The following is a 17,291-nucleotide window of genomic DNA, read 5'->3' on the forward strand; positions in this document are numbered from 1 at the left end:
TCAGATCAATTGCTCCAGCCACCGAGGACAAACGCTGTTTCAGACAGACACTCACTCAGACACTCAGACAGACAGACAGACAGACATTCGCAAAATTATATGTTAGATTTTTTATTAAAGCTGATGTTTGCAAAATAGACTTACATTTTACAATTTAGACATTGAGCAGATGCTCTCAACCCAGAAAGACTTTCAATAAGCAATGTAAACACATACAGTACACCAAATGCATGGAGACAGTGTAGCGCCTCAGTGAGAAGTTGCACCAAATGAATTTGAGCTACGATCATTTCTACAGTTTATAGATTAGATGCCTGTAGTTGCTGGAAGCAGTGTTGATTTCACCAACTAAAACTATGACAACTACTTTTTTTTCACTGAAGAAAACAAAATAAAAATGACGCTATGATGACTAAAACTAAGACTAAATATATTGACAAATAAAAAACGATGTAATTTGGTGTCTTGCATCAACTGCCAACAGTTTAGGTGGCCATATAGAATTTCTTCAATAATTTCTTTGGGGACCCATTCTATGATGACTCAGGGCCCGATTACGAAGACGGTAATTAACGCCCGTGGTAAGGAGTTGCCGACTGCCGACGATCGCGTTTGACGCATGAATAACGATCAGCAGCTGATTATGTGATTTGCGCTGATCAAATTGTGCGCCAAGCGCATGGAAGAATTATGCAGGGGTGTGTTTTACCTTAAGAGCGGATGGCGTGACCACGATTTTCGGCTGGTAGGTAAACTCACCAATCAGAAGCTTGTCCGTCATTCTGTTTAACTGAGTGGCATAAAACCAGAGGATGGGGGGGCTAATGCTTATTCACATATCACAGTGATATCATGCTTGTAAATATCTCACACTCAATAAGGTCTGTTTTATTAGAACCAACATTGTTTGCGTATAGAGAAAAAAAGGCGAGAGAGAGAGAGAGAGAGAGAGAGAGAGAGAGAGAGAGAGAGAGAGAGAGAGAGAGAGAGAGAGAGAGAGAGAAGGCTATATTAATATAATACTTTTTTTTTTGTCACGTCCACATATCTATTTGTCCCTCTCATCTCATGCCAGCGTGTCAGTGTGACATAGGCTGGCCTTGTTGAGTGAACAATGGACGCATAGTGGCCTATTAATTAATAGGCTACGGAAAGGCGGCCTCCTGCCAAAAAAAGAGGGAATCTGATGGAACCAGTAGCCTAATTAAACGAAATAAAACATATCCCACCTGATTTAGTTTGATATACAGTAATAATAAATACATTTCATTTATTATTTAGAAATTTACATTTGTAAAATTAGACCAAAAATGACAGAGATGTAAAAGAATAGGGCTGTTTAATTACTTTACTTAAATTCCTCATAGATCGGGCAATTATGAAGCAATTTTTTAAAATTTAAAGAGATCCATCCATGCTCCTGTGAATGTGCTTTCCATGCCGACACCAGCCATCTACAGTATTCATGCACAAATTACAGCAATCCGCTCTTGCCAACCTATAATAATTAAATAAAAGTTTTTGTTTTGTTTTAATCAGACCAGAATGAAGAAATGTGGCTGAATTATAGGGTAAATAGGCTGTTTCTTGTGAAGCAAAGCAAGGCTGCCGCCCAGTCTCATGTGGGCATAAACATGTCATTTAGCGCTTAACCCTACCAGTGCCAGCCCCTAGATGGCGCCAAAGAATGCCAAGCTTTCTCTCATAGGCGAGTGCATTAGCATCTGGGGACTCACGTTGCAGTGACGCGCGTGCTCACGTTCGTGCACGTCATGGAAAGGTCCCGGATGATAATGCTAACAGAATAGCTATTCCCATGTTGTCATTTTAAAGATCATTTTTCGGCGATTTCACCGTAAATAAACCTCGGCGCGCCTCCCTAAAGACACAATCCAGAGATACTGCCCTTCAAAGATGTGGGTTTTCATTGGATTCGGCGGCGATTCGTTCGCGGGTACCGGCCGGCCGGGCGGCCCCCGGATTTGGAACTCTCGATTTTAAATTTAGGCAGAGGCTTCAGAAGGCCTCGGATCATTTTATTCATTTCATAAAAAATCCCAAACATGTTCGGGATAGGCACACTGGACTACGTTCCGGAAGCGGCGCTGAACATTCGGTGAACATTGGGGGTCTCAAAAATGTATTTTAAACAATTTTTAATGGAATATATCGTCGGACCATGTAAAATGGCTAGCTGGCTAGCGTAGGACGAGCCAGGACCACCCACGGCTCTACAAGCAGCTCAAGACAATTAATAAAAAAAAAAATGTTTTGGATTGAACATATCCCGAACATGTTTGGGATAGGCACAGAATGAGTTAAAAGGTGAAGAAAGCACGTCTAAGGATATGCGCTATTTGTTGCAGTTACTCGACCTACATAACTGCACTGGCCGCACAACGCAGGTTGATTTACATAGGTTACCTCCCCATTCCTTAAATATATATTCGTGCGGGCCCCGCACAACGCATTGATAAGACTTAGCTCAGCTCACGTCTTAATTGCAAAAGAACGCATATGAGGGTGTTGTCGCCACAATCATATGCGACCGGACTTAAATACTACACGAGCGCATAGAATACCACGTTCAAAATCGGGCCCTCAGTGTCAAAAAAGGGACATGCATGCCAAATGACATGCTTGTATGCACCGCATAACGATTTTTCACATAATTCCCCCTACTAGTCCTAGATTGATATAATATTGATATATTGCCCAGACCTACCAAAAACAAATACAGGCACAGGGACATACACACAAAGCCAGACGTAGGAGTGCCGCTCAAAAATGTACTACTGACTTGCTCAGGAACTTGACGGGCAGGAACCAAGGGTAGCCACAGAAGGGCCGGTCGTCCCGGCATCGTGTGCGAACGGTCTCGTTGATCTCGGGGATGTGGGGCGTGATGTGGCTCATGGCGGTGTAGTCAAAGCTGTTGATCCACAGGCCCGAGTCCCGGCTCTCCACCTGACCGTGTAGGTTGTGAAATGTCCGTGTGGTGTGCTGCGTGGAGGGGAGGGGACACACGGAACCAACACTGTGACTTATCCAGGAGATACTGGCATATGTATACTGGTAGCGGTTCTCAAACTTTGAAATTTGAAGGTCTCCCAATAACTTTGACAGTGTACAGACTTGTAAGGGTCAATTTAGACCCCCATAAAGGAACCTAGAGCAGGGGTTCCCAAACCTTTTTGTCTCAGGGCACCCCATAAATATATTTTTAATCCGAGGCACCCCTACATTATAATTTTCACTCCCAGCACCTTATATTTATAGCATATCGGCGTTGTCGGGTGGAAAACTTGTCCAAAACCGTTCGTTTTGTATTTATCATCTATAAAATGTACTACACTAGTGAAAACAGCAGATCTACAAGCACACAACGCCTCGCGATTGTAGATCGGCTGTTTTCACTAGTTTTGTGCGACAGTTTTATATGATGAAGCAGGGCTTTGCTTTACCAAAAACTTGGAGATACAAGGTTTCTGCCCGACAGTGATGATATTTTAGTGATTATGTTGCAAGGAAATCGTTGAGATAATGCCGTCCCTGAAATCCACTTTGAGAACCACTGCTGTAAATGACAACGTCACTGTGTTCAAGTAGAAAGATGCATATCGTGAGTGACGCTGTCGGGTTAAACTTTTCAGGAAATGACAAAAAGAACAAAGTTCCAATGGAACTAGTTATATTAAGCTCTTGTTAATACTTTTCAGTGGACTGATATTTATAAACCCCACAGACAGACCTAACCACTTTCAACCTGGCACCCCTACAGCATTTTGGGCACGTCATAGGTGACATTATAAAAACCTTTCAAAACATTAACATTTTTTCAATACAACCGATCTACAAGCTCACACTGCATCGTGATTGTGAGCTTGTATATCTGATATAGCTTCGCTACTTGTGTGTGGCAATGTGTCATACGACAAACTCTAAAATAAGACGTTAATGTATAAAAAATACAAATAAAACAAATAAACAGACACAGAGATACAAGTTATCTGCCGGGACAGCGACGCTATACATGCATGCGTTAGCTTGTGTCGGTGAGTTCAGACCTGCAGGAAGACCCGTTTGGGCCGTGGGCTATCTGGATCCGCTGAATAAGGGAACAGGACTCCAGAGGACACCACCAGGAACATGACGAAGAAGACGGAGGCCAGGCTAGCTAGGATCCACTTGGTACTCCGCACCAGGTAGATGAAGTGGAGCTGAGGGACAGAGAGAGAGAGAGAGAGAGAGCAGTGGCATTCATACCAAACCCAGGAATTGAAAACGCATAACTGCCAATTTAGCCTCCCTGCAATGGCCCGCGGGCCGCCTATTGGGGAACCCTGCTCTATGACATAATGGATGGATGTTTATTTCCTGTCGCAATGTTTGTGAATATCAGCAGCTGACAGGAACAGGAAATGAACTTGGACCCAAGCTGTTCCCTCGCAACATAATTCCATTCATAAGGTCTATTGTTTACAGCTACACCCTGAAGCTGTCACGTTTGCCTACATAAGCAATATCAGAATATTATTTATGTACATGTATTAGGGCATTCACCAATTATTCGAATATTCAAATATCAAAGTCACTATTCGACGTTGTTCACTGAAGACGAATATTCACTTTTTTTTTTCTTTTTTTCTCTTTAAAGAATATATAGTTTATAAAGCTTGGCGAGATAGGAAGTCTTAAGAATGAATTGTCAACTCCCCTGGTGGATGAATTTGTTAATGCTCTATACCAGGGGTTCTCAAACGTTTTTAGGCCGTGATGCCCAAAATAAACATATTTGAACTGGGGACCCCCACCCTGACAAGCACTTGGAATTGAAGGTATTACATTTAATGTGACTCGGTTCCACAGATAAATATTGTGAAATATCGCCTCTTGCTTGCTTAATAATTGACAGTTTGGCCAGTTTGGCCATTCCTGTCGAATATTCGACTATTCGAATACTTTGAGGTTGAATAATTCGAATACTAAAAATCACTATTCGTGAATGCATGTATGCATTTATTTTGCAGTACAATTAATTGATTAATTACCCAATTAACTCTAGCTAATACAGTACCTGGCTTAAAGTCCTGCTCGCAATTTGGTGTTAGGGGAGTTTCTCACCTGAACTGAGTCAGTGGGTCCCTAGACACAAAATCACAGAGGTGCTCGTTCGCCATAGTGGCACGAATGGCGCAATGGCCATATCAAATATGGCTGCCATCGGCTATGATGAAAATCGAACTTTTCTGTTTCTGGGTATATATGCACATGTAATACCTCTATTTGGACTAATTGGGGTGTGGGGAATTCATTTCTGACATTGTTTTGACCATTTTGGGTGATTTGGACCTCTAAGAAGGTCATGGTCAAGGTCATTTTGCTATTCCGAAGACCGTGGCCATAACTTGGCCAATGTTAGGAGTAAAAACAGGTGCAATAGGTCTAAATCAACTAATTCTGACATGTGCAATTCATTTCTGACATTGTTTTAACCATTAAGGATCATCTTGTCTTTGAAATATCAATGTCAATGCCATTTTTCAAAAACGATTTTGTTCATTACTTGCACTTTTTATAGTATTTTTTCATAAGTTTGTTTTGTTTATTACAAAATACATACTAGTGAGAAATACATACAAGTAAACATCCCCATTTAACTTTAAAGGGGGGGGGGGTTAAATGGGTGTTTAAATGAGCAAATAAGACCATTTACGAATAAAAGTGACAAATAAAATCACACAACAAAAATCACACAACAAAAGCACACACAAAATTAAATAACAATTTCTCTCAAAGTGCACCAGTATTGTGATTGTGTGCATCCAAGTTAGTATGTTTTTACAGGATGGATTTGCCATTGTTCCATGGCAAAATGTGATGCACCGAACTCCATCAGCAAGTCAGCTGTCGAGTATCTAAGTGTTCCTTGCATCCATCCATGTTCCATTGGTTCTAGTCTTTCCTCAGGTTCCTTGGCTGTTGCAAGCAGGTGGCAAGACATGCACTAGAAAGGTGCTGTGTTGGTCTCAGCAGTTGTACTTCTCTGCTACCAATGCTGTGTCTTGTTCTGTCAAGGTATTTGCCTCTCAAAAGTTTGTTAGATATTGTAGCCAAGCCATAACATAACATGTTTAGTCCCCACATGGCCCATGCACATGCAGTCATCTCCAGTCTCAAAGGCATATGTGCCTTGATAACTGTCGTGGCTAGTGGTGCTCCAAGATGAGAGACTGCTTGATGCTGTGGAAGCATGTGCCGCTGCACCCCTGGAGCCATACTGCTACCAGATCTACTTCATCCCCAGTTCTTGGAAGTATGCGGTGTAGTATAGCATTAATGCGAAGGAGACTATGACTCTCTGGGGTCCACTCATAATCCTGGGGTCCCATTATTCCGTCCATTAGGTTAGGGTTATGGATAGATTTAGTAATAATGGCCAGTTGACTCCACATGTACCACCAGATTGGTGTCATCCTCCTCAATCTAGTTCAATCTTTGGGATCTCTTCACCACCAGCCCCTTATCATCAGAGCTAACAGAGTCGACAGACGCACCCATCCCTCAGCAACTTTACAAATTCTGGGTGTCTGAGGAGAACACCAGCTGTGTGTTCGGAATATGGTGTCCAATCAAGCCTGTGGCAATGCTACCCACATTGTTGGGCGACAGTGGCTCAGTAGGTAGAACGGCTGCCTTGGAATCTGAAGGTTCCAGGGTCAATTCGCGGCTCCTCCTGGTTGTGTATGCAAGGTTCCTTGAGCAAGACACTGAACCCCTAACTGCTCCTGATGAGCACCTTGCATGATTTCATGATGTGAATGTATGTGTGAATGTGTGTGTTAATGGGTGAATGTGAAATACATAGTAAAGCGCTTTGGAGAAAAGCAATACTGTAAATGCAGTCCATTTACCATTGTCAGCTCTGTTGTCTCTGGTGATGATGACATAGGCGGCCCAGACATTTTGAATAGGATTGAGAAGGCTGACACATGGTGCATGACTGCATGTACTGACTCCATTATAACTAAGCTTATCCCTAACCTTCACTAACCTAATGGTCGGAATAATGGGATGTCGGAACTATGAGCGGACCCCAGAGAGTTGTTGTCTCCTTCGCATAACTGCTATACTACACCCTATATTTCCAAGCTGGGGATGAAGGAGATTTGGCAGCAGTATGGCACTGGTAAGAATCAGCACATGCTTCCACTGCATCATGCAGTCTCTCATCTTTGAGTACCAATAGCTAAGACAGTGATCAAGGAGGCACATACTGTAGGCCTATGCCTTGGAGACAGGAGATTACTACATGGGCCAGGTGATGATTAAACATGCAGTTATGGCTTCTGATCTAGTACAATATCTAACAAAATGTGTAGAGGCAAAGACCTTGACAGAACAAGACTAAGCATTGGTAGCAGAGAAGTACAACTGCTGAGACCAACAAGGCACCTTTCTAGTGCATTTCTTGCCACCTGCTTGCAACAGCCAAGGAACCTGAGGAAAGAATAGAACCAATGGAACATGGAACAGGGCATGTCCTGTTGTCCGTGCATTAAAAATGAGGACAAGTGGCTCTTGTTTTCACTTTTTCTGTGACGCTCCTAGCAGCTTTGTGCTGTATGCAGACTATGGACTGCCCATACTATGGAGTGGAGGGAGCAAGGCGGTCATTAGCAGTCCTTTTGTTATTAATTCTATTTCAATGAATAACATTTTTATCCGGACAAGTGACTTTTGTGTCCGGACAAGTTAATGGGAAATATACAAGTGCCTCAAAAAGGCAATGTCAAGTTCTGATGGATGGGAGGAGCACTTTGACTTAAGTACACTCCTGCCATATCTGAAGCGTGACACTCGACGATATGACTGCCTTGCTGATGGAGTTCTGTGCATCATATTTTGCCATGGAACAATGACAAATCCATCCTGTAAAAACACATCATACCAACTTGCATGCACACAATCACAATATGGTGCACTTTGAGGGAAATTGTTATTTCATTTTGTGTGTGATTTTGTTGTGTGATTGCCAGACCCAGAGGGTCGGCCTACAAAAGGCTTTGTCGGTCTGTCGGTCGGTCGGTCGGTCCCTCTTTTCCTCAGTGTGCACACACACACACACACACACACACACACACACACACACACGCACACACGCACGCACGCACACACACACACGCACACCCACACACACACACACACACACACACACACACACACACACACTCACACACACACACACACACACACTCATACACACACACGCACCCACACGCACGCACACACACACACACTCACACACACACACACACACACTCATACACACACACGCATCTGCCCCTCCCTTCCCTTGCTCGGCTGATTGCCTTGAGTGCCGTCACCTGTACGGGACCAGCTGAGTTGAGTTGGCTGACGAGCTGCTGAGACTATAAATTCCTGTGTGTTCATGTGTTAGTTCAGTGCTGCACCCCTTCCTTGCATTCTGATTTTCATTGCGGGTCTGGCAGAACCAGGTGACCTGGTCTAGTTTTATTTGTCACTTTTATTCGTAAAATGGTCTTATTTGCTCATTTAAACACCCATTTAAAACCCCACTTTAAAGTTAAAGGGGATGTTTACTTGTTGTGTATCTCACTAGTATGTATATTTTGTAATAAACAAAACAAACTTATGAAAAATACTATAAAAGTGCAAGTAATGAACAAAATCGTTTTTGAAAAATGGCATTGACATTGATATTTCAAAGGCAAGATGATCCTTAATGGTCAAAAAAAAATCAGAAATGAATTATACATGTCAGAATTAGTTGATTTAGACCTATTGTACCTGTTTTTACTCCTAACAATGGCCAAGTTATGGCCACGGTCTTCGGAATAGCAAAATGACCTTGACCATGACCTTTTCGAGGTCCAGATCACCCAAAATGGTCAAAACAATGTCAGAAATGAATTTCCCACACCCCAATTAGTCCAAATAGAGGTATTACATGTGCATATATACCCATAAACAGAAAAGTTGGATTTTCATCATAGCCGATGGCAGCCATATTTGATATGGCCATTGCGCCATTCGTGCCACTATGGCGAACGAGCACCTCGGTGATTTTTCATGTCTAGGGACCCACTGACTCAGTTCAGGTGAGAAACTCCCCTAACACCAAATTGCGAGCAGGACTTTAAGCCAGGTACAGGAGTAAGCATCCCAATTCAGGGTGCAGTAGTCCTGAAACCTGTAGAATTTGCTATATGACCTACAATAAATTAAGTGCTTCATTTTGAGTGAAGTTTACTCCCATGGAGTTAAGGCCTCGCCATCAATACTCACAAAGAACGAAGAGAGGAATATGGTGGCTAGCGTCACCAGCGAGGCCAGCACTACGTCAGGGGGGATCTCTGTGCCGCTGCGTCCCAGGATGGGCGTGAAGATCTCAAACACCACCCAGATGAGGAACATGAAGTGCACGTATGGCAGTGCCAGGCCCAGCAGATACAGCACGCTGTATTTCACTGAAGCTCCTGGAGGGGGCGGAAAAGAGGAGGATTCTTGACAATGTCCACATTGTCTTACTGTAGTTCTTCAAAGTTTTCAGGCCAAGGACCCCTTAGCTGAGAGAGAGAGATATGAAGCAGGGACCCCCAGATTCCATATAGTTTAATCGTTTGACAGCACAATCAGTGTATTTTGGATTCATTCCAATTTGTGTTATCAGATATGTAACCACTTGAACCATCAATATTTAATAAACTTGACCAACCTGTGGGTCGGAAACCCTCAGGGGGGTCCCCAAATTATTTGGGGGGTCTCCAGATGATTAACTTAATGTGCAACATTGTTTTCTCACTAAACAGTAAACAAACCAACACAACCAACATAAAGTTTAAATGTATAGAAGGTCTCGATCAGAATGGGATAGTTTATTTCTACCTGCCTGTCCATTATATTATTTTTGAAAAAGTAGTGAAAATGTGTGCAAATCTTTGAACATATGTATTTTCAAAGCGAACGTTTGTAACTCAAATTTTGCTTCTGGGTGGTCCCTGGAACTAAATATTTTGAAATGGGTGTCCGTGGGCAAATAGATATAATTTTGGGGGTCCTTCATATGAAAAGGTTTGAGCACCACTGACATAGTAGTCTCTCAAGAACAGACCAGGCCAGATTGCTGACATAGAAACATATTTTTTTCAAAAAATCTTAGAAGGATTCAAAAGACACTTAGAATCGGGTCAAAATTCGAGGTTTCGCTATTTTTCTAAAATAGCAGATATACAAGCTCACAGCGCGGCACCTCAATAGTTAAAGCATAAAATAATAATACACTATAATGTGTACCTGTTCTAAATGGGTTTTAAACAGGCTGAATGGGATTGATTTTTGAGATGCTGTAGTGTCCAAGACCCTATACTCTGCACACTACTACTGGCTGCCGACTAAAAAGATCTAAGTCTAGACGTGTGGTGTGATCAATAACTGACGTGGTTTATTCTTTCACTTACAGTTTGTCACAAAACGCAAAAAAAAAACATCAGCTTTTCACAGTCACAGTCAAAAGACTGTCTCTCCAAACGACAACACCTGCTGTCGCTGATTACCCATCATCCTTAAATAACCTGGCCACCTTGGCCTTGAGCTTGGGTGTGAACTTAAAGTGACGTCATCATTAATCAATGAAAGAAGACCATGGCTCAAATGGCTCTCAGATAGCTCAGAGGCTCTTACAGATGCAAAAGAAATAAAGAGATTACTGTAGCCTGAATATAAATGACATCTGATACATATTTTTGGACTAAAACGAATGTTACACAAACTTGGGTCACCTAACTTAATTTAAAGGACGATACATTTGTGAATAAAACTTCAATGCATTACATAGGGAGGTTCCAAATCGACATAATAGGCTTGGGTACTAATTGGCCTGGAAGCTAAATATGATTCCATTTGTGTTGTATACTGTACATACCTCTATGTTTGAATTCCCTGGCCAGCAGCAGCTTGGTGGCAAGGGGGAAGGCCACCATAAGCATGGGCACGTAGGCCGAGCACAGGTCCTGTTGGGTCAGCCACACCAGACTGCAGCACCACAGCAGCAGGCTGACATCAAAGTAGAGCTCACCCAGCTCCACTAGACGCACACCCTACATGAAAAACACAGACGTGTACGGACACACAAGTAGCACAGCGTGAGCGCTGCTCAACTTTCAGTAGTAATTCATCGTGCCATCTGCTTCAAACACACTTTTGACACCCAAATCTGAGTTCCCGATTTTAGTCAGAAGATGTCAGTACAGAGAGCTTGGTGTGTACAGCCCTTGAAAAAGCAAAAGCAGCTTAATGATGTATCTTCTTTATGGCAATATGATATTGCAGGATCATTCTGTAAAGGGTGATTTTCATGCAAACTCAGTCTCGTAGAAAATGATAGGCGAGAAAGCTTACTCTAGGACAGTGCAGGGTTTCCTGCAAAAAAAAGTCTTGACCAGCGCGGGCGCGCCGATGCGCGCCGCCCGCGCTTCAAAATTTTGATAATTAATTAATTAATTAGAGTTATTAATTCTTATCTTTGCCATTTTTTTTAAATCATTTTTGGCCTAAAAATGTTAACAAGTTAAGAGAAGTGGCTTAATCAATCAGGTATTTTCAAACCACAAACATCATGATAACAGTTGGTGTGATGATGGAAAACAAACTACTTGCTATCGTCATTCTGACATTTATTCAACATTTTGTCACAGAATTAACTTTTTTTTAATCAAGTTAATCAACCAGCACAGTTTGGGAAGTGAACCCTTGGCACAGAAAAAGAACAATTGTCAATCATGAGCTGAGGAGGTAACAGGCCTTATGATGATGCACTATTATCATATATGCATGTACACGCTTTTTACAGCTTTCAAACAAAAAAATCCGCTTCCGTTCAGGCATTCAGGAGATACCAGCCCTTATGTTTTCTTCAAATGTAAACAAACATGGCTGCCATGTTTGAAAGATAGGGTTGGTATGGGGGTTAAACATGCAATTTCGCGATCGCGATCATGCCTAGTACATTGTTGGAGGTCCAAAAAGTTTTTTTTTTTGATTTTTTTTTTTTTACACCCTAGGGGGGGCGGGGGGGTTTTCAGGCCGGGCGGGGCGCCTGGCCTGTAAAGTGCTGCAGGAAACCCTGCAGTGGTCCTCAAGATTCATTGCAATGTGAGTTTGTAGATCGAATATTTTCAAATAGCCAAGAAATAAAATAGGGCTTAAGTGTTTAAATGTATCCTTATTTTTCTGGGGACCACTGGAACCCGCTCAAGGGCCCCTGGGGGTCCCTGTACCGTACATTAAGAACCAGATCTCTAGGAGGTCCCTGTACACAAAGTCAAGACCAGCCACCTGACACACACATATGCCACTAAATTGATCTCTAGAGGACAATTCACTCAAAGTGGCCATTTCATTGCCACCTGTCTACACTGGCCACCACTTATTTTACAGGCCTTTTTCTTTTCTCTCCTCTTTTTTAAAACTAGAAATAGGACATGTTCCCAGCCCACCCAGCCCATTCTCTGAGAACTATGTGGAACAGGTTCAGAGTAAAAAAGTAATAACAATCACACATGAATTCACATCCCTTGGAGGTTTAAGTAAACCTCAGGAATAAGGCTGGATGATGCCAATCAAACGTGAAATCACAATAAATATTAGAATGGACGACATGTTTTAATTAAAACATTTGGTTGTTTGCATTTATTACTGGTCTTTTGATTAAGGCAGACTATAGGTATTTACATACAAGTTTACTACCAACTGTTAAAGTGGTTCAATGATTAGGAAATAATTGGGATGTGGCCTACATGAGGTTCATAGGCATTTTTTAAAGCATGCATAGGACTTTGGCACAATGGTGGCGTTTACCCATCTTTAATTGAGGCGCAATGATTTTTATCATGTGCTTCAAAAGACAATATACACTTGTCGTCACAATGCTTCATTACAAAGCCAGATAGAAGTACAAAGGGCAGACCTAGAGTAAATCTGCCTTAGAGACAGAAAGGCACTCCCCAAGGCACTTCCCTCAGCCACTAGTCGAGAAACATCTTATACTTGACATGTATCCTCTCTCATTGTCCTTCAATGGGCAAAAAGTCTGAATAAAGTACTGTTTAAACATTTTGAGCAGGGTCTCTGTAAGCTGATTTATCCCCAAAGAAGTAGGCCAAGAGGCTCAGCATTAGCATTAGCAGTCTGACAATTCTGAAACAATTTGTGCCTTTATTGTTAGTTGATATAAAAGCAACCATTGCCTACTCTATAATATTAGGCTTGCCTCCAGCTCAGGACAATGTATATTCTTTCAGTACTTTATTTCAGTGGAGACAGATTGTTACTTACACCAAATTCACAAATGTTCCTGTAATCATTATTTCACTAAATGGGTGTTGTACAACAAACAACACACCAAGTCACATTGTGTTTAAGTCTAGTCCACACCTAGCCTATTTCAGACCACAGTGCACTTCTGGTTGGCTGTCGATTGCATCAACCTATGTGAATGAGGCATCAACTATATTATGAATAGTTTTGATGCGATCTCACTGGAGATTATTTATTCATCACACTCCTGGTATGTACTGTAACTCTATTTTCGTCCATGCCGTACCCCTTATTCCTAAACTCTTTTGCCATTTCTTTTGTATTTTTTAAAACTTTTTTTAAAAATATTTCAAATAGCTGATCTACAAAATCACAACGTGTCGATGTATGATCGGCTATTTTAAGTATTTTGAAATGTTTTTCAAAATAGTAAAAAAGGGCAAAGAAGTTTAGGCACAAGGGGTTGTTGAGCCTAGCAATGGTGAATGATGTCAAGTAGAAATGTGCAGTACACAGCCTGGTACTAGCTGGCAGAAAACTTGAATAATATACATGGAAACAACAGTTCAAACAGTCCTGCGTCCACTACACACATAGTCCAAATCACTGATAACGCGCCACGCAACACACACACGCACACGCGCGCGCACACACACACACACACACACACACACACACACACACACACACACACACACACACACACACACACACACACACACACACACACACACACACACACACACACACACACACACACACACACACACACCTATGAAATGCACAAACAAACAATGGCTGTTCTGTTGTCATCATGGAGTGAGAAGAACTCATTGATTACTCTAAAATGTGAGCTCAAATGGATACAATGGAGCCTAAGTCTTTCTGGTATGTAATACTCCTAGAGTCGTCTAGCCCACTGTTTCCCAAACACTGGGTCGGGACCTTTTTTGTTTCCTACGTTTAGTTATTAGCATTATTTCAAACCATTTAATTTGTTTAAATAAATTAATGAATACATTTTAAATCTAAGACATTCCATACATTTGAAAATAAATATTTAAAAAGTGGAGGCATAAAAAAAAAAAAAACTGCAGTATTATTTTCAGTAAATAATCTATGCAAACGTTTCATTTATCATTTCTAGACTAAACCTCTGCAATTCTTTCAAAATTCTACAGTGTTATTCTAAAAAGATACATGGGTACTCTACTCTATTTGCTTCTTACAGTGTCATTTCATTCAAAGCCCCACTAGGGCTGTAACGATGATGACATTTTACATGACAATTAATTGTCACTCAAATAATTGTGATTAACGTTACATTTCCGTTTGGTTTCTAGGCTTTGAAGTTGCACATGGCAGATATGACACATAACCTTAGTAAATACACAAAGAAATGACTGACATGTTTGACAACTTTATACTTGTGGAAAGTGGAAATAGCCGATCTACAAGCTCGTAGATCTTGCACTGTAGATCTGCAATTTCCCCATTTTTTGAAAATCGTTTGAAAACATATGAACCTTTTTTCAACATGGAAACAATTATGACGACCACGACAAAATAATGGCGATTATGTCCAATGATTGCGATTAGGCGATTGTGACAGGCCTAAGCCCCACCACTCACCCAGTGTTGATTTTGTCGACTAAAACTATGACGAAAAATGATTGTCGACTGCGTTTTTTTCACTGACAAAAACTAAATAAAAACTAAGCTGTGATGACTAAAACTAAGACTAAATATATTGACAATTTCGTCAACAAAATAAAAACTAGACTAAAACGATAGGGAGGGACTAGTGGAGAAGAGAGTCATTTTATGTTTGGTTGCTCAGGTTTTGCGTGCAGATCTACAAGCAGAATAGCAGATCACAACGCGTCGCGCTGCGACACGTTGTGAGCTTGTAGATCGGCTATTTTCAGCATGCAACCACGTGTAAAATCAGTCATTACAATGTCATCAAGGCCTGCCAAAATACATTTGAGTTGACTAAATCAACTGTAGATTTAGTCAACTAAAATCGTATGATATTTAGTCGACTAAAATTAGACTAAAACTAACACTTTTCAGGTGACTAAATTATGACTAAAACTGAATGACATTTTATTCAAAAGACTATGACTAAAACTAAAACTTTTCATGTGACTAAGTTATGACTAAAACTAAATGACATTTTATTCAAAAGACTATGACTAGAACTACAAAAACAACACTGCACTCACCCCATAGTACAGGTTCTTTGCCAGTGTGTGAATGAGGATCATCTTGCCGGTGGCAGCAGTGCCGTACAGGCAGATGGAGGTATAGAAGTGGTTGTACCAGAACATGGAGCGTCCCAGCAGAGTGACCATCAGAGCCACGATCAGCACCGTCAGCAAGGTCACAAACCAGCTGAGCACAGCAACTCCTGTGGCGTAGGCCAGCTCCCGCACATAGCGCCCACCTTGGGACAAGAGTTCAGGTGTTAGGAAAAGGAAGTACTCACGTTTTTCTTTTAGGCCTAGAATTATTTAATGCTTTAACTATTGAAAAATAGCAGATATACAAGCTCACAGAGTGCCGCGCTGCCCCACACACACACACACACACACACACACACACACACACACACACACACACACACACACACACACACACACACACACACACACACACACACACACACACACACACACACACACACACACACACACACACACACACAAAAGAAAATAATACAATCTATCGTGTTAAAAGGTGACTCACCCCCATTGCCAGGCAATGAAGCCTTCTTGGTCAGGTAGATAATGGTGGCTGCAGCCACCATGTAGTTGAGGATGGTCCCCACACGGGACGGGTACGCCACCACCACCACCCCTAACAGGTCAAAAAACACCATGTTGCCATGACGATACTCAGAGGAATCCGCCAGCTTCTCTGACATCACCAGATGTTTCAGCACGGCCAGAATGTTGTCTCCTGGAAGCAGGAAGGGATTATTGTTTTCATTACTCCAGGGGTTCTCAGACTTTAGACTTAGGCTGTGACCCCCCAAAATAAACATATATGAACTGGGACCCCCAACCTGAAAAGCACTTGGAATTGTAGGTACCGTATTACATTTAATGTGACTCGGTTCCACAGATAAATATTGTATTATAAATATAGCAGATCTACATGCTCACAACGCCTTGCACTGTGAGGCGCTGTGAGCATGTAGGACTGCTATTTTCACAACGTTCGCCTCTTGCTTACTTAACACATCTGGTGCCAACCCAGAGTTTCCCGAGTTTGGGCCGTTTTTGATATATATATATATTTTTTTGGACCTCCAGAAATGTATTAGGTATGATCGCGATCGCGAAATTGCATGTTTAACCCCCATACCAACCCATTCTTTCAAACATGGCAGCCATGTTTGTTTACATCTGAAGAAAACATAATGGCTGATAAATCATGAATGCCTGAATGGATTTCCAAGCAGATTTTTTTGTTTGAAAGCTGTGAACAGTGTGCACGTGGTGCATCATCTAGGCATGGGCGTGCACTTTTTACACAATTGCACAATTACATGGATCTATGGTAACCATGGCAACGCGGGACATTGGCCGGAAAAATCATTGCAACATAAGTGTTAATTTTTTACAGTTTGGCCAGTTTGGTATTAAAACAGTCTTGAAAGTCCTTACCTAAATTGTCACTTTATAAATGTGGAGATACCCTTATCTATACACTTATGTAGGTTTGTTTACCGTTGAGTGAGACATTCTTTTTACATTAAGCTAATCATCTGAGGACCCCACAAAATAATTTGGCCCCAAGTTTGAGAACCACTGTTTTACTACTTCTTCTTCTTTGATGAGACGATGTCACATGATGTCAAGGACGGACAAGCTGCGACATTTCTCATGGTATACTGCGACCTTCGGTCGCAATTATCCTGTACT

At 41.6% G+C, this 17,291-nt stretch overlaps 1 protein-coding gene across 1 annotated transcript in view; it reads right to left on the reverse strand.

The window, feature by feature from the left end:
- Positions 1–17,291, reverse strand: part of ermp1 (endoplasmic reticulum metallopeptidase 1) — a 55,342-nt gene that overhangs the window by 12,629 nt on the left and 25,422 nt on the right. The window contains exons 7-12 of the mRNA XM_080743327.1: positions 16,111–16,323; positions 15,588–15,808; positions 10,967–11,141; positions 9,331–9,521; positions 4,068–4,220; positions 2,801–3,003 (exon numbers count right to left, since the gene is read on the reverse strand). Coding sequence (XP_080599453.1) covers positions 2,801–3,003; positions 4,068–4,220; positions 9,331–9,521; positions 10,967–11,141; positions 15,588–15,808; positions 16,111–16,323 — 1,156 coding nt within the window. The remainder of the gene's footprint in view (positions 1–2,800; positions 3,004–4,067; positions 4,221–9,330; positions 9,522–10,966; positions 11,142–15,587; positions 15,809–16,110; positions 16,324–17,291) is intronic.

Source organism: Nannobrachium achirus (assembly GCF_963921795.1).
Source record: "Nannobrachium achirus genome assembly, chromosome: 15".
In the NCBI taxonomy this organism is placed as follows: Eukaryota; Metazoa; Chordata; class Actinopteri; order Myctophiformes; family Myctophidae; genus Nannobrachium; species Nannobrachium achirus.